We start from the raw sequence: 24,691 nt of genomic DNA, 5'->3' as shown, positions 1-24,691 counted from the left end.
ATTTTTAATCACAACTTTTTCACGTTTTCATTAATATTCTTCTTTATAAATTTAATTTCAATTATAAATTAAGTTTCTTTTTATAAACAAATTATTTAATTATTAGTATTACACTCCAACGCCGAATTAGTGGACAGCGATTTAGCGGACTTTTTGGGTTGTGATTTACTATTTTCTTTATTCTGCCTTGTCAGGGTTGCTACAAAAATTTAATTTCGTTTTTCCATGACTTTTCCCTGATTTCCAGACAAAGTTTTGACTTTTTCCCTGACCCTAAAAAATATACTGATTCACTCCAAAAATTATTAGATTATCCAAAAAATGTTCTATTACATTTATTTACAAATTTCTTCAAAAGTAAAATTATTCGAAAACATCAATAACTTCTTTTTTAAATAAATACTTAATAATTATTATTTTTCTATAGGAATTAAGATTTTTAAATTCAACCCTTCTGAAATTCAATAACTTATGAGAATATTATTATAAAACATAAAGAAATCGATGACGCTTTCTTCATGTTTTATAATAAATTTAAGATGATAGACTGATAAAATCATTATTTTATATCATAAGAATATTGTAACTATAAATTCATATTTTCAAACATTTTAATTTGAACCCTTTTCAAAATACAATTATTTCTAAAAATGCATGCTATAATGCTTTTAATATATTCAATTATAATTTAAAATTTTAAGTGAAATTCATTTTTTAATCAATTTTTATAAGAAAATTTTTCGAGAATTCAATTATTTAAATACGAAAATAAATAGTTCATTAAATAATTGAAGATTTCTTAAAATTGAATTTATACGAAAAATTTTATCACAATTTTTAAAAATAATTGAATTCTTTCGGCGAATTTTAAAAAAACTTTAAGAAAAAATGCAATTTTCTATCATTTTATTTAAAATTGTATAAAAAATAATTGAAATTCTGCGATAAGTTTTGTTATTTATAAAAATAATTTAATTCTTGCAACGAATTTTATTAAAAAATTTTAAAGAATTGAATTTCTGTGAAGAATTTTATTTGTGAAAATAATTAAATTCCGGAGAAAAATATTATTATTTATGATAATAATTAATTTCTTGTGAAGAATTTTATTCAAAATTTTTAAATAATTGAATTTCTCAGAATTTTTTAAAACTTTTTGAAAATAATAAAATTCCATCGAGAAATTTCATTAAAAAATTGAAAATAATTGAAATCAAACAAAGATTTATATTAAATTTTTTTTTAAATAATTGAATTCATGTGAAAAGTTTTATTTTTCAAAAGAATTGAATTCTTAGAAAGAATTTTATTTAAATTTCTTAAATAATTGAATTGCTTCGAAGAATTTTATTTTTTACGAAAATAATTGAATTGTTTCGAAGATTTTTATAAACATTTTTGCCAATTTCTCAGGAATTCCTAATTCTTAGAAAGAATGTTATATTTTACGAAAATAACTGTATTCTATGATCAATTTTATTATAAATTTTCAAATTTATAAAGAATTTTATCAAAATTTTTTAAAATAATTGAATTCTACAGAAAAATTTTATTATTTATGAAAATAATTGAATTCTTGAGACGAATTTTTGAATGTATGCGAAGAAGTATATCACTTTTGAAAAGAACTGAATTTCTGTAATCAGTTGTTCTTAAAACTTCCATTTAAATTTATTAAAAATTTGATATTAAACCCTTTGAAGTTCATCTATTTATGAAGATTTTAAAGGCAACTCTTTTGAAATTCAATTAATTTTGAAATTTTCATGTAAAATTATTCATTAAATAATTTCTAAGTAATAATTTTATGATAGTTATTAAAAAATTTAGAATTTTCTTATAAATTCTAAAAATTAAATTTTTTCCAGTACTTTTAATAAAAATCCCTGACTTTTCCCTGAATTTCCTGACTTGCGCCAACCCTGCTCGTTAAAGGTATTGTTCGATCGAAAATAGGTTCTAAAATGGGTTTTAGAAAAATATCTGTCTTTCTCTAAGCATGAGCCAATATGGATATGTGTAAAAACCGTATTTGGACGTTTGACCAATTTTTGCATAGATATAAAAAAACTTTTTCTTAATTAAAATAATTGACACAGGGACTTATGTTGTCGGTAAGAGATGTAGAGTAAAGATTTATTCGTTTTCGAAAGGACGCATCGTGTTAAGGTACTTTTTTCCGTTTCTGTAGGAATAGCGATGAGTTGGGTCACGTAGACGTGATATAGAGTTACTTAGAGTGCCAATCCCCCGCGTATTATGACCCCAAGGTTTTGAAAGGTGCTGCCATCATGCTCCTTATACGACATAGATCATACGTTAATTGAAATAGGGTGCTCGAATGTTACTCGTCGAATACAAACGACCGACTTATAGAAACGTTATTATTTGCTGTCAACACTATCAAGAAAGAAAGATCGAAAAAGTAAAGGGAGTTTCATACTCCTGAGGAAATTGCTCTTTCTCTACATTAATCTTCCTAAAGCGAATCTAAATAGAGATGGTCATGTTTAAAGTTGACTAAAAATATTATTTCCACGTAAAAATATAGATCTACGTATAAAAGATCGTGAAAATATTTTAAACTTTTAAACAGTAATGAACATGTGTTAATAATTCGAGAATATTGCGAAGAACGTTATAAAGTTTGTATTTAATGGACATGTGTATTTTCTCGCGTTTAACATAAAATTTGAAAGGAAGTATCGATTTCAACTGTTATCCAAGACTTGGAAAGTTCGATCTCCGCCATGTAAACGAGCAAGAGAACCTTCTCGTTAGGAGTATATAAATTGGTGGGTAGGGTATCCTCGCACGCGGAAATGGAGTCTCGGGCGGTCACGATCGCTATGGAAAGATAAGGTCGAGCTCTGGAGGGCTGGACATTCTCTGCTTCTCGATCTCCTCGTCTTGTTCGCTCTCTCGCTGCCAGTTAGACTTTTCATGTCTCGGATCGCGTCCGGTGTATCGAGACTCTAGGTACGAGGGTGGATCTATCTTATCGGCGTAGCATAATGGCCTCTCCTATCTCATCTTGGGTCTCGTTGACCGTTGCCCATAGACCTCTTTTGCCATCAAGGCTGCCACGTAATGGGAACTTGTAAGAAACCTCCTCCAAGACTTCAGAACTATTACATGTTCAACTTGGACAAATGCTACTCACGTGGTCAACCGATAAGCAGTTACTAGAGGAACACTCCTATATTTGCCACAAAACTGGAATCCAACATTTGGTTATTCTTTCAATCTACAATTTTTAGTCAACTACTCTTCAAACGTACTACTGAAAATTATTTATTTATTCTCATAAACCTCGAATCGCGTTTATATTTTCAATAATGATACTATTAAACTTCTTGCACTTGAGAACATCAAACTGTTCATCAAACTTTTCCGGAAGTAACTGCAACTTTCGTTTTCTGTTTCAGGAATTGTGTTTACATAATATTTGTCACGTCTTTAAAAATTGCAAGCAACTTTTTCGTGTTATCGTCTGCCTTATCAAAAGCTATTTATCAAATCCCACTTATCAGTGAAACTCAAATTTCTTTAAGCATTGTTCTGAAAAATGTGGTAGAGAAAAAAACTGTCTTGGATCTTGGAACCAAAAGGAAAAAAAACGATTGCCATTTCTCCCAATTTCAGACCCAAGGACATCTATTTTATTTAGCCTCTGAGACACCGGGGACGTTAAAGCTTTTGGAGATATCCCATCAGCGACGGCGAACGGTATATCGTTCAGAGTTGAGAAAGGGTCAGGGAAAAAAGGGAGACTTCGCTGTGGACACAAGGCGAAGGGGATGGAGATGGGAGCTCGAGGGATTCGGAATAAGGAGAATGGGGTGGTTGGAACGTAGATGGACACAGAGAATCGCCATTACAAATTGACAACCTTGATTGATGGCCGTCGCGAAAGGGATGCCGGGACCTGAAACTGGAGGGAAGGAACGAGGAGTATGGTTTCATTGGCTAGAAAGAGAAAAAAATGAGAGGGTCCTAGAACTCTAGAAGGCTGATAGTGTATAGCAAACTCGCGTATCTACCCCTGAAATAGGGATGGCGTTATCGAAGCGAACCTCTCAGCGAGTGCGTGACGAATGATCCATGTCTAGATTCGATAGGGTCCAACTTGGCCAGAGCGGAATATTCGATGAAGCCGACCCCTCATGCCGGAGGAAATACAAGTTTTTCAAAATACGACCCACATTCTAAATATATTCCGTTTGAAAATTCTTGTGCAAGTTGTACATTTATTTTTATACAAAAGTTCCCGCAACAGGAAATGAAACAATGAAAATATACATGGGAGCATAATCAATCAAGCGTGAAAATCGCCTTGCACTGTAAAATTATGTGCGCAGACGTAAATGTTCAACTATGTACATAAAATATTATGTACATTTTTAGTTTGAATTCTTGTTGCGGGAACTTGTGTATAAAAAGTGACGTGATCTGACACATGAACTTGTACATTGTAATTCGGTTTTTGATTAGAAAGATTAAACACAATTTTCAGATTATTTCACTAGACATTAGCGAACATATTAATGTCAAAAAGAGAAAGGTCATTAATCGATAGCACCATCTCAATTTCTCAAGTCGCAGTCGTTAATGACAATCAACTTTCCGCGGTGTACGTGCAGACCTCCGAGGTACCTTGTGATCTATAGCTTAAACTTCCATATGGAGGGAACTTGACCTCCGCTACCGTCATGCTTAAACATAATAAGCAAAACCTGCAATTATGACATTGCCGATAGACACGTAGTAGGAAGTCCCAAGAGAAGCCAAGTAATGCTGCATCTCTGAAGCGTAAAGCACCTAAAGGCGGAGGTGAACGTTAAAATGAGCGATGTTTATTGAGTTTATAGTACCAGAAATTCAAGGAAAGTCATTTATTACTTTTGTAATATTACTTTACTCCGAGAAGAGTTATTATCGTGAACTGATGAGAGTTAACGAAAAAATATTCTCAAACATTGACAATCAATTATGGTATAGACTTTTTTTTAGCTAATTTTTAACAACCTTGACAATTGAGATTTTAATTACACAAGACAATTACAGCTCTAGAGTAAAGTGTCCAGTATTTCAGCAACTTCTTTTTCATACATACAATAAACAACGACAACACTTTTTCCTTAAGTTCAACAGTAAAGAAAGGATCAATTGACTTTGAAAGCATCCAAAGTGTGAAAATCATCAGATGAGAAACAGTTTCAACTCCGCCATGGCACTCTGACCCCTTGTTACGCTATTCTCATGAAATGCACCTTACGGTCAGAGCTTTACGGCACTTCAGGGCGCTGTTACGTTTTTACAACCTCGTTCCGGAAACACGTAGGGCGATTCAAGCAGTGTTACCAACTGAGCAGTAACTACTCCAGGCCATCAGTGTCTACGACAGAAGGTCTTATGTTTTTATCGGACGATAATAAAAAGAACCCTCGCAAATCATTTTTCACAACAGTTCTTAAAGAAACTTTATTCCCTTTCAAATAATTCAATTTTTCTACAATCAGTCAAAGAATCAATTGAGATTAGAAGGTTTAGAAGAATTGAAAATACTGTTTCAGAAGGAACAATAGGCATTCAATATTTGTTGAGCAAATATTGTTTAAAGGATTTTAACGGAGAGAATTTATGGCTTCAATTTAAAGGGCGGATAAAAATGGTTTAAGCAAGACGCGAATAATTGAAAGCCAGATCTTAATAATTCATACAAAGTCTCACTCCACTTATATACTCCCACGCTTACGTAGAATAGCCCACTATAGGGAGAAGTCCTCTCGCGTCATATAAACCTAATAGAAACGTAGGCAGGGGAGTCAACGTGGCAGCTTGTACATCGTAAAATGATGCACTGCGGGTTTATAGTTTATAGTTCGACTGGGCCGTGCGCGTGTACATACGCGGGTGTGATTGAAGGGAGGGGATTTAAAAGGGATCGTGGTTTTATGAGCGGTATTAGGAACGGGAGCATTAAACCCATACGAGCATTTACCGTTGCCGCTCGTTTACCAGCGGGAGCTAATTTTATACTAATATCAACGAACTGGTGCTCAATCAACGCATTCCCAATTGCTCAATCTCAACCCTTCACAAATTTGCCCATTTGCAATTTGACAATCGAGCCAATAACAACCACTTTGTAATTCATCCAAATATGCAAAGTTGAGAAAAACTATTATTGCCAATGTTTCATTGAATATAAGGATAAATATTTCAGTTAATTTCAATGTATATCAACAATGTGCAAATTAGAATCAATCTTTTACTCCGATAGAAACTCACCGATGCAATCAGATGATAAACTCTCGATTGGCTATAGGCAATATCATGCCTTAAATAAGGCTCGTCGTTCCGCGATGTATTGTCCGTATGGAATATACACGCGTATACAGTGTAACTCGTAATAACAATGTCCCGCGGGCACGCCGAGTCAATGCAGAGCAGGCAATCCTTATAATGAAAGTATGATTGATGACACGGCCAACCTGAACATCATTACAGCCAAAGATGTAATGCTTTCAAATAACTAGGAAATACTCTTTAAAATAAACTCGAGTTCATTAATGAAGATTCTTATGTTCTTTTTTCATTTCAATGAGTTTATTTTTTATGGTCTTGTCACAAAAATTGAGTTAACATTACACTTAAAAAAAAATACCATCCTAAAACTAAAATGCATTACAGAATGCAAAAATTACTAAAATCCATAACAAGAACATTATAAAATTACTAAAATCCATTACCAGAACATTATAAAATATCAAAAAGAAGTTAAATGCTACAAAGATAGAAAAGTATCATATAATACAGTTTGGCACATTTATCATTTATAGCTTCCGAAAGAACAAAATCTGCCCTTGGGGCAATATTTCGACTATTAAAGTATCAGAGAATATAGGTTCCGGAAAGCAAGGGAGGAAGGATGAAATCTCGAAGGGATTCTTGATGCAGAGGTAGATGAAGAACTGACGTGGACAAGAGAATCTACCCTTAGCCATTAGGAAACAAATGTCTTCTATAATAGTAATAATTTTTTGATATTTTCTTTTTAATTTCATATGTATTTTTATCTTATTCTTCATCAAGAAACACATCATCTAAATCTGCAGCAATTAACAACATTGCTACAAGTTTCATAATATTGAGACAATGTTGTCAATAATCCTGCAAGTTTAGATCCTGTGGGGGATTTTACATAATGTTACTTTCATTTAGATAAAATAATATTCAGGAAAGTAGTGATAATTGTATCTAATAAGCAAAGTCTACCGAAATAAGTTTTATATTAATTATTAGAAAAAACAGATACTTTACAAGATTTTCATTAAAGCAGTCGAATCGTTTGGATTATAAATCATTTCGCCCACAATTTTTTAAAGTGACTTTTGAATTGTTGACGACAGGTAAATAACTGAAATATACAGAAAAGTACTTACAAAAAGAGTGACGGAATGACAAGTTAACCGAGATCTAAAAGCACAGACAGAAATCAAGAAAAGGATAGAAAAAAAAGGGGACTTGGTAATGATCAGAATTGACTTCAGGATGATAATTTGACGAACATGAGTTTCCACTTTACTCTGTATAGGACCGTGTGTCTCTTTTGCTTTCTCATTCCATAATCTCATCGATACACGCACGCCTTTCTATAGCAATATCTTTAGAGGTGACAACAACCAAAATCCTTCTCCAGTTTTCATCGGGAAATATTGTGGAATGACTTCTATAAGAATTCCCGGTAATAATACACTTTCACAAATTCCCGAGAAATTATTAAATTAAGAATTATTAAAGAGAATTTTTGGGAGTATATATCCTGCTGCGCGAGAGTAATTTCTAATTTGTTGTCTGATGTGGAAAAAATTTCTATTTTCAACTACAGCAAACCCTTAAAGCCTAGTTTCCTAAAAGCAAACAACCCGTAACTCAGTGAGTGTTTACGAGACGAAGGGTGGGTTTTTGCCGCAATATATAGACTACAGTCGTAAAAATAGGCGAATCACCCTGTGTTTCGGCCGTTGATTCCAAAACACCTCCCTCGATTTGGAAGTTTCCGTATAAGAGCTCTATAGTTGTAGTTTTCTTGAGGAGGAAAAAAAGCAGTAAGGCCAGAAGAGTTTGAGATTCGGAAAAAAGAAACTGTTTAGAGAAGTAAAATGGGGAAAATAAAGAGAAGTGAACTGCACAAGAATGATGGAGAAGGGTTTCCAAAAGAACAGACGCATGTTGTCGGATCGTAAAACTCGTTCTGATCACCGCTACCAATTATCCTACCATTATCCGAACGTTATCCACCTTCTGTCTACTCTACCGGGAACCCTCAAGCCCTCTTTTTCGATGAAGGGGTGTGAGACAACAAGTCTGATCTTCAACCCTCCCAGGAGCCGTTGTTGTCGCCTTTTACTGCAAACGAAGTGATTCCCACCTCGTAAAGACGACGTTCTTACAGATTAGAGGGCGAAAAAGACTTTACGCTTTTGAATTTTTCACCCAAAACAACATCTGAGAAACTACAGAGAATACCAATTTTTCGTCTATGGACGAATGTTCAAGTGCAAATTTTATTTACACATCTATCAGTAAAAAATTTACACTCATTGTCAGGAGATTTAACAAAGAATTATATTTATAGATGGTAATTCAATTTGTTAATAAAGTTCACATGAGTAATGAATAATTATTGTATGATTGACTGATTGTAATTTAATCTACTCTTCTTGCAAACAATTTTTTTTAAATGTTATGTTGTATTGTGTTAGAAAAATGATTTAAATAACTGTTTTCGACTTACCGGCTCGATTGCTCTGATCGATCATAGGTTGGACGATTCTGCGTCTCGCATTAATGAACCTATAACAGAAAAGACAATGTAATTAGTAACCCAGATAATTGCATATTAAAAAAATTAATCTATAGTTTACGGAAAGTAACTATTTGGAAAACTGTTTTTTAAAATTTTTGTCTATAAGTTTATTCAAATAGTAATTTTTGTATTAAGACGAATAATTAAATTCCATTAGCAGCTTATGTTAATCATTAAAATAAATTTTATATTTGTTACAATTCAATATTAAAATTTTAGTTATAAATTTTACTTGGTAAATTTTTATTTCACTGATTGTTTGGACATTTGCTAAAACTTTTACTCGTCGGAACTTTTTGCTTCAAAGATGTTTTTGTTGGATTAAATTATTATTTAAATAATATGCTGCCCAATAAGAATGGAATGACTCAATCTGGCTCCATAACTAGGTTTCCCCAACATTGGTTATTAATTGAGTTACAAGCCTAGTTTGGGAGTTGACTGGCTTGCCCACTTTGGAGATTGGGAAACCCAGTTAGGGCCACATTGGCGCCTTATCGACTTTTCCACAAGGGTTTGTTACAGCAGAGAATGTAAATAAAGTGTAATTTTATCTATCACTCGAAATTTACCTAGAGCAAGAATAAAACTTTCTTTATTAGCATTTACTTTGCGACTTGGAGATTTTGGGAACCCAACATTGAAAGTTTAGGTTCAGAAAATAAAAAGCCGTTAAAAGCAAGAAAGAAGGGTAGAAAACTCGTTTAACGAAAGAGCTCTTCATGCCCAGAGAGGAGTAGTGTAATAAGAACGTCCTCCTCAGTACATCATTAGCCACGCTGAAGGATGCTTTCAAATAGGCGGTTACCAAACAATAGATTTGCGGTTGTGTTTTAGGGCTTGTTGAGAGAGACAAACAGAGAGAGTGAGAGAGAGAGAGAAAGAGGAAAGGGGGCGAGATGGGGATAAGGAAAGAGGTGTACGTCAGCCGACGTCAGCGTCGCGGCGCCCTAATGGGCGCAGACGCCGGAAGTGATTGGGTTTCTGCTTGACTGACTCAAGCAGCACCATGTCGACCACCACCACCTCCTCCTCTATCTTCTGACTTTCGATTCACCCACAAACTACCCTGGCCAGAGGGGTTCTCGAGAAATGAACCCCTTGTTTTGCGGCAGCTCTTTCTTGCGTAGTTCTACGCTTGGCCGAATCTCTCGCGAGAATGCAAGAGGGAGTCTTATGAATAATAATTATTAAACTCCCGTTTATTATACAGATATGTGCGCTCTAGCACCCTTCTATTGTCATGTTATTGCCGCCCACTAGCTTCCGGTTGAATTCGGAATCAGTACCATAGCTCACTTCTCCAAATACACTCGAAGAGAAGAAGCATTTGCTTTATCAACAGGTTAACTAACGTATTGAATAATTATTGTCAACTGCAATTTTTCATTAAATAGCATTTCATTTAATTATTATTCACGTAATGATGCATCGAAAGTTTGTTGGAAAATTAAATAAATTCCATAGTTAGCATCAGCAGAGGATTCAAAGTTCAAGTTTCAAAGTGTTAAATAGAAGATGGTTTCGGTACAAACTGAAATCTTTATATTTGTACTGCTGGATCAAGAATTGGTATGGTAAGAATTGTTAATTGGTATTGCAAAAGTCGAGAATTGAGAGATATCCAAGAAAATCGTTTAATAAAATTGTTTTTGAGATGAGGAGGTGAGGGATGGAAAGAAAGTATCATAGAGACCTTTTTCAGTTTCTGGTGCTTCTAAGCCACTATATGATTCCCCTCTGCCAACGTAGGCGGCATGTCACAGCCAGCTGACTCCCGCGCCCCGTCGACCACCCCGACGCTGAAATATCGCCTGAACAATGGCGCGCCATGCCACCCCAGAGAGAGAGAGAGCGAGATAGATATAAACATAGAGAACCGACAGACTGCCCAACCTACTGAATTCTCACACCAGTGCGCATCCACACGACAAACAATCTGCGAGAAACCAACAAAAATACCGTCTCTGGAAAACTCGCCACCAACCCCAGAGAGCCGATTAAACTTTACATTTCAAATAGCCCAGCGTGTAAATTGTAAATATTCAAGAGACAAGAATTAATGTGTGAAACTAATTCTTCATTCTAATCAGTTTTTCTACAGATATCAAAATTGTGACAAAAAAAGGAATCAAAAGTGTTGCTTCGCGACACGAAGCAACACTTTTGATTCCTTTTTTGTCACAATTTTGATATCATCAGAAAAATTGTGTCTCAAGAAAGAATTAACGTTTCTTTCATAATAATCCCAAAAGTCCGTTTACAACAACAGTTATTGGTTTACGCGCGAATTTTGGGCGTGTGAAGGAAAAATATTCTGACAAAAGAAAATTGTGGATGGGAGAGAATTTTAGCGGAAAAGATCGATGAACATACGAGAGAGAAAGAGAGAGAGTGGATTGTGTGAGTTGCGAAGGACCCTGCATTTTTATGGAGCCAAAAGAGGAGGCGAGCATATGACGGTTTCGCGTAAAAAGAGTATAAAACTCACCGTAACGGGTGCACGGGTGTCTCTTGCATGACCTCCCGTACCGTGGCTAAATTTAGTGCACTCTGTGCGCATACATGAATAATATGCTTAAATTCGCCTAGATACATATACTGCGGCATGTGAAATCCGCATTCACTGTGAATGCACCTCTATAGTTGAGGACAAATGCTTCGATTTGTGGATCAATGACAAACGTCTCAATTTTTTACACATTTACACGAGGAAAAAGGAAAATGAGGTCATGCAAGTCGAAAACGAAATTGTCATTTATTATTTGCTTACAATTTAAAACTTTGTTATTTTAGATTCAGTATTGTAGAAAATGATATATTGATGTACATCAAGTTTATTATTCTCATCAATGTTTATTCTTCTTCATCAATTGAATAATTGATTTAATGATTGAATGACTGATCAAGTTCAAAAGTATGTAACTAAATACGAAAGAGTATTTATTTTTTTTTTGTAGGAAATGAATAATAAAGGAAAAGTTATTTTAAATCTTGTTCTAATAAAAGTAATGTAATAAATTTGAAACGTTTTTTAGAGGTAAAATAATTTTTCTGTCATGTATGTACAGCTCGGTAACGATGATTACTGCCACACAATAACATTTACTCCCTTTGACTATTTGCAATTATCGGAGAGCTCCCATTAGTTAACTGCAGTCGATACATGGAGCACCAGGTCTCTCGCATCAAAACATCATTACTGTCCAAAAGGAGGAGGTGAAGAGGAGACAGAAAGCACACTGTACTATTGGTAATCAATTTTACTATAGCGAACTGTGTCGCAACGACTAATGCAAAGGGTTGTTGGTACGCGAAACGTCCATAATGATCGCCATTAGAAAATGGATTATTATAAGTTATGCGAAATCGTCACCGACAATGGAAAATCAACAACTGCATCTTACTTCTGTTTCCAAATGTTTAAAACTACAATAGAGAATTTTAACATATTTTTTAAATCACAAAAATGAAAGGCTTTTTTTTTGTAAATTAACGGATTTTTGTGATAAAATAAAATCCTGCAGAATATAACAGAAGTTAAATATTTTAAATGACACTGGATAAATTTAAAATTAGATAACTTCACCTGGCAAGATTGTATTTCATAATTTGAGTTAAATCAATTAGAAACTCCAATTAACATTGTGTTGGGAGTTTGCATAATGTAAGTACATGAAAAAAAATTCTAAACCCCATGTCACTGGATTCGACAGACCGCGCGCACGAGTGCGCATAATTTCCATTCAACGAATTCAATGAGCATTACAGGGAGCATCCTCCCAGCGTGTAATCGCGTTTCCTATAGGAGCAACGGCTCGAAATCGATTTATTTCTATAACTTTGCCCGGGTTAAATAATAGAAGCTTTATCCGATCATGGTTGTACTGTTATTCCACTTAAGTAAACCAATTGCTAAAGGCAACGTTTGTTTCTGCTTTTATATCAATCGAATGCACATCTTTTCAGCGTTATATGAAAAATTTTTGCGCAAACAATTAACAAACAATACAATTTCTAATAAATTCTGCATATTAAGTGTTACGGCACTTCTATCAGTGAGAAATGTAATGTGAGGTGAATTTAAAAAAAGTAGTGGAACACTTTCTGTTTGGTCAGACGCAGTGAAGAAAGTGAAGCGCATTCAGACAATGTATTTGTCCGATGAAGGAACAAAACGATTGGTACTCAAAACTCATTCTATTACCGATGAGAAAAAGATTAGCTTTTCGATACAGATAAATAGTCTTCAAACATCAGTGAAAATTAGGAAAAGCTCCCCCCGGGAATTGCTCGGAAATCTGCAGGGAACTTTTTCACTTAGGCATGATTTGAAATATTTCTTTGGTTACGTTGAAATTAAATTCTTTTGGTTAGAACACTTCTAATAATTAACAAACCGTTAGATCATCATTTGCATCATGCAGTTTGTTTAACTAAATAACAGTTTATTGTTCGTAGTACCTATCGAAAATATCACTTCGACAAAAACACTAATGATAAGGAACAATATAAAATTAATAATTATTATTCATATTAAATATTATTGAAGTACTTCAAAAAAACGCATGAAACGATGAAACGAGTGACTTTGGAGAACTGATTGGAAACTGTGACAATATCTATATAGCACATGATTCTATTATGCTATCAACGTGACGCACGTTAAACCGCATTGATGACATAGCCAACCCGTTTACATATCCAGTTTGCCTAGTTGTTGATCGTCACTTGACATCCGACTGCGTTTCCTGAATATCATCTAAGTTAAGATAACGTTAACAAACTAAATCTGGTCTCACTGTTTTCCCATTGTATATGTGCAAGTTCTGACAGCAAGCCCAATACTCAATGAAACAATCACACTAATCCTGTTGCAGTTTATTTTCAGTTTTTTTTTTTAAGAAAGAAACTACTCTTTAACACTGTTTTAACTCACAGAATATTTATCGATGTGCTAATTTTATTAATAAAAGTAGCATTATATTAATAGGAGCAGAATTGTGTTCGCAAAATTCATTAAGGACATTACGAGCTATTGCAAGCTATTGCAAGCTATTGCAAGCTATTGTTTACTATTATCTAGATGAGTATGAACTTCAGAGTTGCCACACTTTTGCTCATTTCAAATTCCCTGACTTTTCCAGGTTCTTTAGGTTAAAAAACGGAATTTTTCCAAGTTTTTAAAACTACATTTATATTTTACAAAATTAAATTAAGTCATTATAATTTTTCCATAAGAATTAAAATTCTTCAAAACATTCAAATTCAAAGCTTTTTGAAATTAAACAATTTATAAAAAAAATTGTTATAAAACATGAAGAAATCGATCACTCCGAGTCTTCGACTCGGAGCAATCAATGTCTTCATGTTTTATAATAAATTTAAGATGACAGAGTGATAAAATCATTATTTTATATTATAAGAATATTGTTACTGTAACTTATTCAAAATTACTTTCATTACTTCAATTCAATTATTTTTTTCCCTGAATTTTTAACTAAAATTCCTCTTTAAAATAAATATTTTTAATAATTTTTGAAAAAGTTCTTTGAGAATTTTCATTACTATTTGTTTAGAATTAAAATGGAATTTCGATTATTAGGAAATTCTTCAATTAGAAATATATTAGAAAATAAAAAGTTCAATAAAAAAAAATTCAATTAAACTTTTTAAAAAAAATTACATCTACTATTAAATTTCTAATTCATAAATTAGTAGAAACGATTTATTATAGTTATTTATTAGTAAAATCTGCTAAATAAAAGCAAAAAGTCAGTTATTAATTCAAATTAGAAAACATTTTTACTAATTCAATGTTAGAGAGTTTAATATTCAATTATTATCTACAATTTTAATTGAAATTTACATTTAAATCTTTTAAAATTCCTCTTTAAATTAATTATTTTTAATAATTCTTGAAAAAGTTCTTTGGGAATTTTTATATCTATTTGTTTACAATTCAATTCTACGAAACATCGATTATTCGAAAATTCTTTAATCGAATATATGTAAGAAAATAAAAACGTCAAATAACTTTAAAAAAAATTAAATCTAGACAATTTTCAGTTAAAAGTATAAAAAATTCAAACATTAAAAGATTGTAATTTGAAACCTTTTCAAAATTTAATTATTTCCAAAAATTCACGCTATAATACTTTCTCTCTAAATTTGAATTAGTAAAAATGTTTACTAATTGGAATTAGTGACTGACTTTTTGCTTTTGAATTAATAAATTTTACTATTGAATTAGTAGAAACGACTACTTATTAGTAAAATCTGATAATTCAAAAGCAAAAAGTCAGTCACTGATTAAAATTAGAAACCATTTTTACTAATTAAAATTTAGAGTTTAATTTTCTATTATTATCTACAATTTTAATTAAAATTCACATTTAAATAAATTTTAATCAGAAAATTCTACGCGAGAATTCAACTATATAAATACAAAAATAAATAATTTATTGAAGAAGTTTCTTAAAATTCAATTTCCATAAAGAATTTTATCAACAGATTTTTAAATAGGTAATTAAAATTCTTTTGACGAATTTTAATAAAATTTTTCGGAATAATTTCATTTTTCGAGAAATTCGATCGAATTGAGAAAAGTTTTTGAAAATAATTGAAATGTTGCCAAGAGTTTTATTAAAATTTTTGAAAATAATTGAATTTTGTGAGAAAAATTTTATTATTTATAAACATAATTGAAATTTTGAAGAGAATTTTTTTTTTTGAAACTTTTGACCATAATTGAATTACTGCGAAGAATTTTATTATTTTTGAGACGAATTTTTAAATAACCTAATTAAATTCTATTGTGAAATTTTATTTAAAATAGTAGATATTGAAAATAATTGAATTTTGATAAATTATTGAAATTAATTAAATTTCTACGAAGAATTTTATTAAAATTACGAAAGGGCATGGCCCGTGTAAATAAATATATTAAAAATAATAATAATAAATAAATTAAAAAAGAAATATTTTGAAAAAAAAAATTATTTGTTAAAAAGAATTTCATCAATTTTTTTTGAAAGTAATTTAATTCTTTCAAAAAAATTCAAAATGTATTGACAATAATTACTTAAATTCTATAATAAATAAATTATAGGAAGGCTTTTAATTCATTTTCTTTGATTGAATTTTAATAAAATTTTTAAGAATAATTACATTTTTCGAGAAATTCCAGTAAGTATTAAGAATGTAATGAGTTTTATTATTTATGCAAATAATTGAATTCCTATAAAGAAGTTTATTATTTACTAAAATAATTAAATCCCTGTAAAAATTTTATTATTCATGAAGATAATTGAATTATTGAGAAGAAATTTTTAAAGAATTTGTAAATAAATAGAATTTCTGTGAAATTTTTATTATTTAATTAATTCATTCAAAATTGAAATTTTACAAAAATTTCAAATTACAACTTTTTGAAGTTTATCTATTTACAGGGTGGCCTAAAAATTTTATTTTCAAAATCCCCTGACTTTTCCCTGACTAATTTTTGATTTTCCCTGATTAACAAATTTTTAAATTATTTAATATTCTACCATATTGTTGATTGAAATGTTTATAATACTTTTTAAGTAACAATTTTATTTATAAGGGAAAAAATAAGATAATTAAAAATTGTTTTTGCTGACTTGCGGCCACCCTGATTTATGAAAATTGCAAAACGCAACTCTTTTAAAATTGAATTAATTTTGAAATAATTAAGACAAACTAGATTTTAAGAATAAGCACAATAACTTTAGAAAACAACAATTTTAGAGGATTTGGATCAAAATTCCAGACTTTTCCAGGTTTTTTCAAGGTTTACAAAGTTTCCTAATATTTCCAGGTTTTCCAGGTTGCGTGTGGCAACTTAACTTAAAACTAACTTAAAACTAAAAAACATTATTGGAAAAAGTGAAGTAATACATCGGTGGGTTTAATCGATTTAATGGACAAAAGCAAATAATTCACAAAGCTTGAATAATTTACTACAATGACCTACTAATCACATGCTTTGTTTTAGCTGACACATTTGTTTGTGAAAACTCTCTATGAAGACTCTCTATGAAGACTCTCTATAAGTTTTCTTCTGGTTTCCAAAAATTTGAATTTGGCGAATAGTCCAAAATATTGAATTCATCCAAGACTATGCGCTCATCCAAGACTATGCGCTCATCCAAGACCGCTTTAAGAATATGCAAAAATCCGTACTAAGAAAGTCAGGGCTTTGAGTGACTCATGCACTCCATCAATCTCAATTAGTTTCCAGAATATACAGAAATATACTGCCCTCCTAAGCGTTTTATCAAGTAAAATACGTACAGCAGAAGGCGTAGGATTCGAATATTGTTTCTAGGAGGAGAGTTCGACTTAAGATTCCCCTAGGAAATGGCGATGTATCACAAGTTGTTAATAGCTACAAAAGTGGGCTTTCATTTTGCTTTCTCCCAGATTGCAACGTAATACCGTGCACAGAGGGAGAGATATAGGTTACATCGTCATAGAGAAAGAGAGACGGAGAGAGAGAGAGAGTTGGTGGGACTAACAGTTAGAGAGTGCGAACGACAGTTTATAACGCCGTCAGCAGTTGCTACACAGGGTATATAATACAGGAGCTGAAGTTTAAGAGACTGCTACAAGCTGACGCCTTCTGAACCGATGTGAGGGTGGATATACCATCCTCGACCCCAAAATGCGATGAGTCTGACCCCGACCAAGAGGTAGCCGGTGACAATTGACTGGGTCAAGAGGGGCGACAGCTGGGATGCCAATAACTTTCTCGAAACGAAGCTCTGGCAGAATTCTGAACAACCTAGGGTTCCAGTAACACATCCGGAAATAGCGGCTTGCATAGCGTTTGTCCATTCGGTGATAACGTTTCACCCATTTTGGAATCGGTGAAAATTAACCGGTATATAGGACGTGTCTGTAATAGTATGCGGCAGCTTGTCGTCGTATTAGATTCACCCTAACCTCATAATACTGAGTGCCGACGGATGTACAACGAGCAGCAAAACCAAGAGGTCAACGCGCGACAGAAGTGCGTTACATAACGCCATGACGCGACATCCACCAATCATGATTTCGCCTAGTCTCATTCATCACGCAGCATGTGCCTCGCTGCGTGGTTATGCACGTGTTACCTTAATTGCGCTGTATTAACCAACGACCTCACAAACAACATGTGTACCAACGGGCATCAGATTGTCCAACGTCGGCTTGACGAAAGACACTGATGAAACACGTTATTTTATGGCTTCCTGACCAACGAAACTACTATTTATAACTTTTCGCATTTTCCTATATTAAAGGCAGCCGAGAGTGATGCATAATAAACTATATACGAATAACTTCATTTCATTGAGTTACAACTCATCACCCAAAATTAGTTTGTTTATGTTCCATTTAGTGAAATACATTTTTTCAAAGCCGCAGGGTTCCTACAGAATCTGGAAATCATGGAAAAGGTATGAAATTTTAAATTCGGACTTCTGTAGGAACTCTGAAACCACTTTTCTAAGCATTGTTTAACTGAAGCACAGTTGAGACTCTGGATCTTAAAAGGGCACTTTTACCATTTAAAATCAATGCTGTAAGTGCCCTTTTAAAATCCGGAGCCTTAGTTGTACTTTACTAACTTTGAAATTCGATTTTAATTATTAAAATTTCAGTATACTTGATTCGAACCCAGTGTGCACGTTCTGGAACTGTTCTGTAACAGTTAATGGAAATAAAGAACAGTTACAGAACGGTTCCGGAACGAGCACACTGGGAATTAATCTCAACATTAAATATTTTAGAAAATCGACAGAAAGCACGCGTTACAATTGAATACATAAATGAACCTAACTAGGAGTGAACTTTTATTATTGTTGGGAAAGGCACCCTTTTTTAAATAATCAGCTTTACCCTTGATTTACAAGTTTACCCTTTAATTAAAGCGGAGCTTTAAAAAATGAAAAATGACGTAGGGCACGTGAGAAGGGGAGAAGGGACTCTTTACTTAGAATAATTGTTAAATATATGGGACATTTGATTTTAAAGCATATCTTTTAAAATTAATATCCGTATTCTTTCATTCATTCTCTCCGCAGTTTGAAGTTAGTTTCTGTGTATACTTTTGTTTTTTTTTCTTTAAAAAATAGTTTGACAAATCGAAAATATGCAGGTATTTTTTCATGATTTATAATAAAATAATAATATTACAAATTAGAAAATTCAAAAAAATTAAAATTATGATTAAAAAATAAAAAATATACCCATTTTGTTTGTTATACATATGCTTTTCTCTATAATAAATTTTATTTGTTTAAAATAAAAATTTTATTTTTTTTTATTTATAAAAAATACTAGAAAATTGTTAATTGTTAAAAAATTTTGATAAAGAAGTAGGAAATATACCCATTTTATGCATAATTTTTATTTCTTAATAACAATGTTGTTTACAAACTCATTTTTTTTTCTTTTGGAAAGAAAAACATTAGATATTTTCTAATTTTCAAGTTTCTTAAAATTTTTGTAGAAAATTCTAAATTTTCATAAGAAAATAATTTGCATCAATACTATTTCTTAATTTCAATTGTTTCAATAAAATTCAAAGTTTTTTAAAAATTAAGAAAAAAATGTTTATAAATTATATTTGTCAACTGAAAAATTTAATTGAAAATGAAACTGAAAATTTTAAAATTTTTAGAAAATAAAGGAAAAAATTTTATTTAAAAAAATGTTCTGTTAAATTTATGTACAAATATCTTGAATTGTAAAATTATTCGAAAACAAAAATTTCTTTTTTAAATACTTTAAATATTTAATTATTATTTTTTTTCCATAGAAATTAAGATTTTTAAAAATTTCAAATTCAAACCTTTTTGAAATTAATTAATGTTAAAAAACCAAACCAAAACATGAACAAATGTTTTATAACAATTAAAGAGGATCGAGTGTTAAAATCATTATTTTATATTATATAAGAATATTGTTACTGTAACTTCTTCAAAATTATTTTTGTATTCTATTATTATCTAAAATTTAAACTAAAATTCATTTTCAAATCAATTTTTATTAGCAAATTCTACGAGAATTCAATTATTTAAATACAAAAGTCAATAATTTATTGAATAATTGAATGTTTCTTAAAATTTAATTCTTATAAAGAATTTTATAGACAAATTTATAAATAATTGAATTCTTTTGACGAATTTTAATAAAAAATTTTATAATAGTTACATTTTTGAAGAATAAGAATTTTTTATTTATAAAGATAATAATTGGGATAATAATTGATTTCTTGCGAAGAACTTTATTCAAATTTTTTTTAAATAATTGAATTCCCATAAAAAATGTATTATTTGTGAAAATAATTGAATTCTTAAGAAGAATTGTATTGAAAATAATTGAATTGAATAGGAAAATTTTATTAAAATTGCAATTTTATTAACTAAATCATGTAAAGAATTTTGTCAACATTTTCTTAAATAATAAAATTTTTAAAATAACTTTATTTAAATTTTTCGAAGTAATTGAATTTCTCAGAACTATTTTTTTTCAATTCTCTGAATATATTTGAATTCTTTCGAGAAAATTCATTAAAAAATTGAAAATAATTAAATTTGTGCGAAGAAATTTATAAAAAATTGGTAAGTAATCGCATACCTGTAAAATTTTTATTAAAATTTTGTTTAAAAAATTGAATTCTTTTGTAAAATTTTATTGAAATAGATATTAAAAATAATTGAAACGAGGAAAATTTTTGAAAATAATTTAAAGCCAAGAATTTTATTAAATTGTTTGAAAATAATTGAATTTCTAAAAAGAATTTCATTATTTATAAAGATAATTAAAATTTTGACGACAATTTTTTTTAAATTATTGAACATAATTGAATTGATGCGAAGAAGTTTATCACTTTTGAAAATAATTGAATTTCTGAAGCAGTTGTTGTTCAAATTTCTAATTAAATTCATTCAACATTGAAATTTTATAAAATTTTTAATTAAAACCGTTTAAAGTTCATTTATTGATAAAAATTGTAATCGCAACTCTTTCAAAATTAAATTAATTTTGAGATATTTAAAGTAAAATTATTCATTAAATAATTTATTTATTTTATGATAGTTGTTCAAGATTTAAGTTATTTAAAAAGAAATTTTTAGAAATTGAAAAAATTGAGTGTTTTGTATTAGAATTCGTGGTAATTTTATAGTTTATGAGTCAAACAAAAAATACACAAAAATTCAGAAATTTCTTCTGAATTCTAAAAATTTAATTTTTTTCAGTACTTTTAATAAAAATTTCTGAATTTTCTCTGAATTCAATTTTGTCCTTAGCATTTAGAAGGTGCGTTTAAAATGTAGTACAAAAGTCTACATACTCAGGCAATGCCTCATAAAAATTTAAGCTACTATTGATTTGCTTCCTCTTGGAGGACGGTTTGTAGTCCTTCAAATGATAAAATATTTAAAAACTTGAATGAATTAAGATGATTTGTATTGACAGGTTTTTATGAATCATAGAATCATAATTTTTTAAGTCATTTTACCTTTATTAAATAAATATTAGTTTTCTTTTTTTTATACTAAAAAGCATATATATTCCAAATGCGTCAGAGAATTATAATTCATTTCTTATTCTTTATTCGCCTTCTGCTTAATTCGAATCGCTATTAGACAGAGCTGATTGCAATGTAGTTTAAGTGAAACGTGAAGGAAACCGGAATAAAAAATAGGTTGGAAGGAAACTCATAAAAAGACGCACGTGGCAAGATGTAGAAAAAGATTTTGGGAACGAAAGATGGTAAACGAGACCCTTTAGAGCCATCCGGTGGACAAACGGTCAATCTAAACGACTCTTATCTCTGACGTGCTGCTTTCTTTAAATCTAAATAACAGTCATATCCCTCCGGATAAGACGAAAATTAAAGGCCTCCGGCTGTGTCTTTATATGCATTTAAGGTCGGCGGGGGAGGCGAAATGAAATGTTTTCACCGTCATAAAAGACTAAAATCTCCATTTAGCCTTTCAAATGCGTTGCGAGTTTGAAATTTTTATTTTTTGCAGAAAGAGGAACCCCCCCTTTTTGAAATGGTTTTCAGGAAACTGTCCGTAGGTGTCAAGAAGATGAGACCTCAATGGCTTCTGGATGGAGGTAGATAAGTAACCATTTACATATCGTTAAGACTGTAGATAAAAATAAAATTTACACAAACTTTATTTCCATTGTATTTTTAACGTGAAAAGAAAAAAAAACGTTCTACATCGATATCTTTAAGAATTTATGGGGAGTTTCCGAAAATTTCTTACGCCCTTAGTAGGTTAATATCTCAAATATAAATCTAAATCACACAAATATATTTCATATTTGGAATATTTCTAATATTTGAGAAAGCATTTTTGTAAAAATAAAAAAAGCACGAAATATATATATTTTTTTCCGCATTTTTGATTAAATCAACAAAATATTTTCCCGCAGGAGGAGATACGTGATTAAATTGGAAGATTTAAGGTTCTGCGATATAAAAAAATAAAATTTCCATCCACGAAAAAATAGAATAACGGGTGGTTTATGAGTTAAGGCAAAGCGGCGCCGAGCTACACTTTTTTATATTCTCGAAGCTCTCTCGCAGGGACTTTCTTTCTCTGTCGTGTCTTTATTTCTTTTCTTCGCTCTTTCTCTTTCTCTCACCATAGGAGCTCACCCGTGTGTGGAATTTGAATCCGCTTGTAATAAAATCCGGGCTTTATGCGACGTTCGAGGTAGGTGCAGGTACCTGCTAGCACATACCAATACTGCCAAGTTACATTCACATCTGCATACAGGTACATAAAAGTACCTAAAGGATCGAAACGACGCAGCAGCATCAGCGGCAGCGACGATGTAAATAATACTGCAAAATTGCTACCAGATTTTTTCCAACTATGAACAACTTCTGCCGAGGTAAATTTCTTCAGTGCAGAGGATAGGTCGACGACGATGAAGAGAATGAACATGAGGTCAAATTTTTTTAACTGAGGCTCTCTTGGTCGCTTTCGGTCACGGTGTGTCTATCGATCTTGTAAGAATGAGAAGCGAATAAGGAGAAAAGAAAAAGCAAAGTAGAAAAGAGAGAAAGAGAGAGAGAGAGAGAGAGAAACTCGAAGGGACAGGCGAGAAACCGGTGCGACTGCAGTTTGCTGTAATTTGTAATTCGCAGGTGGGAAGCGAGAAGATCCGAGATACCAGAGAGATTTAGAGGAATACTGCAAACGAGAAGTTTACCTTTTGTGTAGCTTTGTTACTTAAACGAAAGAATGACAGATGTCTGCCTGAATGAATGGTACTTTTGCATTTTTAAAAGTATACATTTAATTATTCAGGGTTGCAACAAAAATTTAATTTTCTTCTTCCCTGATTTCCAGACAAAATTTTACCCTTTTCCTTGAACCTGAACAATATTCTGATTCACTCCAAAAAATGTTCTATTACATTTATTAACAAATTTCTTCAAAAGTAAAATTATTCAAAAACATCAATAACTTCTCTTTTAAATAAATATTTATTCATTAACATTTTTCTATAGGAATTAAGATTTTCAAATTCAATAAAATATGAGAATATTATTATAAAACATGAAGAAATCGATCACTCCGAGTGGTCGATTTCTTCATGTTTTATGATAAATTTAAGATGACAGAGTGATAAAATCTTTATTTTATATATCATGAGAATATTGTAACTATAAATTCAAATTTTCAAAGATTTTAACTTGAACCCTTTTCAAAATTCATTTATTTCTAAAAATTCACCCTTTCGTGCCACCGGGAAACCCAGCCGCAGTGGATTTTATTGAAACTTGTTACTTGGGGGTTTTTGGGGTAGCTGATTACGAATCTAAAGTCAGAATTTCAAAATTTTCCAAAATTCAAAATGGCGGATCCAATATGGCGGAAATTTTTTTCAAAATTGCTTAAATTTGCATAAAATTTGTTACACGGAGGTTTCTAGGGTTGCTGATTACGAAACTGAAGTCAGATTTACGAAATTCAAAATGGCAACCCTGAAAGACCTCGACTAACAAATTTCAAGCAAATATGTCTTATTGTTTATAATAATTATAATAGTACTATGTAATTTTCTATTTTTTTATATTATATAGTAGTTACGTTGGTACCGGAGGCGCGAGAGGGTTAATATTCAATTATAATTCAAAATTTTAAGTGAAATTTATTTTTTAGTCAATTTTCATTAGAAAATTTTTCGAGAATTCAATTATTTAAATATAAAAATAAATAATTTATTAAATAATTGAAGATTTCTTAAAATTGAATTTATACGAAAAATTTTATCACAATTTTTAAAAATAATAATTGAACTGTTTCGGCGAATTTTTAAAAAATTTTAAGAATAAATGCAATTTTCTGTCATTTACTTTAAAATTGTATAAAAAATAATTGAAATTCTGCGATAAGTTTTGTTATTTATAAAAATATATTTATAATTTAATTCTTGCAACGAATTTTATTTAAAATTTTTTTAAAGAATTGAATTCCTGTGAAGAATTTTATTTGTGAAAATACTTAGAATTCCGGGAGAAAAATATTATTATATGAAACTAATTAATTTCTTGTGAAGAATTCTATTCAAAATTCTTGTAAATAATTGAATTTCTCAGAATTTTTTAAAACTTTTTGAAAATAATTAAATTCCCTCGAGAAATTTCATTTAAAAATTGAAAATAATTGAAATCTGACGAAGAATTTTATTAATTTTTTTTTTAATAATTGAATTCCTGTGAAAATGTTTATTTTTGAAAATAATTGAAATCTTGGGAAGAATTTTATTAAAATT

At 30.8% G+C, this 24,691-nt stretch overlaps 1 protein-coding gene across 3 annotated transcripts in view; it reads right to left on the bottom strand.

The window, feature by feature from the left end:
• LOC122505928 (homeobox protein homothorax) overlaps window positions 1-24,691 on the bottom strand; it is a 501,951-nt gene that overhangs the window by 12,415 nt on the left and 464,845 nt on the right. For all 3 annotated transcript variants that reach the window (XM_043617815.1, XM_043617814.1, XM_043617816.1), the window contains one exon: window positions 8,804-8,862. In XM_043617815.1, the coding sequence (XP_043473750.1) occupies window positions 8,804-8,862 (59 nt within the window). The remainder of the gene's footprint in view (window positions 1-8,803; window positions 8,863-24,691) is intronic.

The sequence above is a fragment of the Leptopilina heterotoma genome, unplaced genomic scaffold, assembly GCF_015476425.1.
Source record: "Leptopilina heterotoma isolate Lh14 unplaced genomic scaffold, ASM1547642v1 Lhet_38, whole genome shotgun sequence".
Lineage (NCBI taxonomy): Eukaryota > Metazoa > Arthropoda > Insecta > Hymenoptera > Figitidae > Leptopilina > Leptopilina heterotoma.
This window is presented reverse-complemented; position numbering and strand designations above follow the sequence as displayed.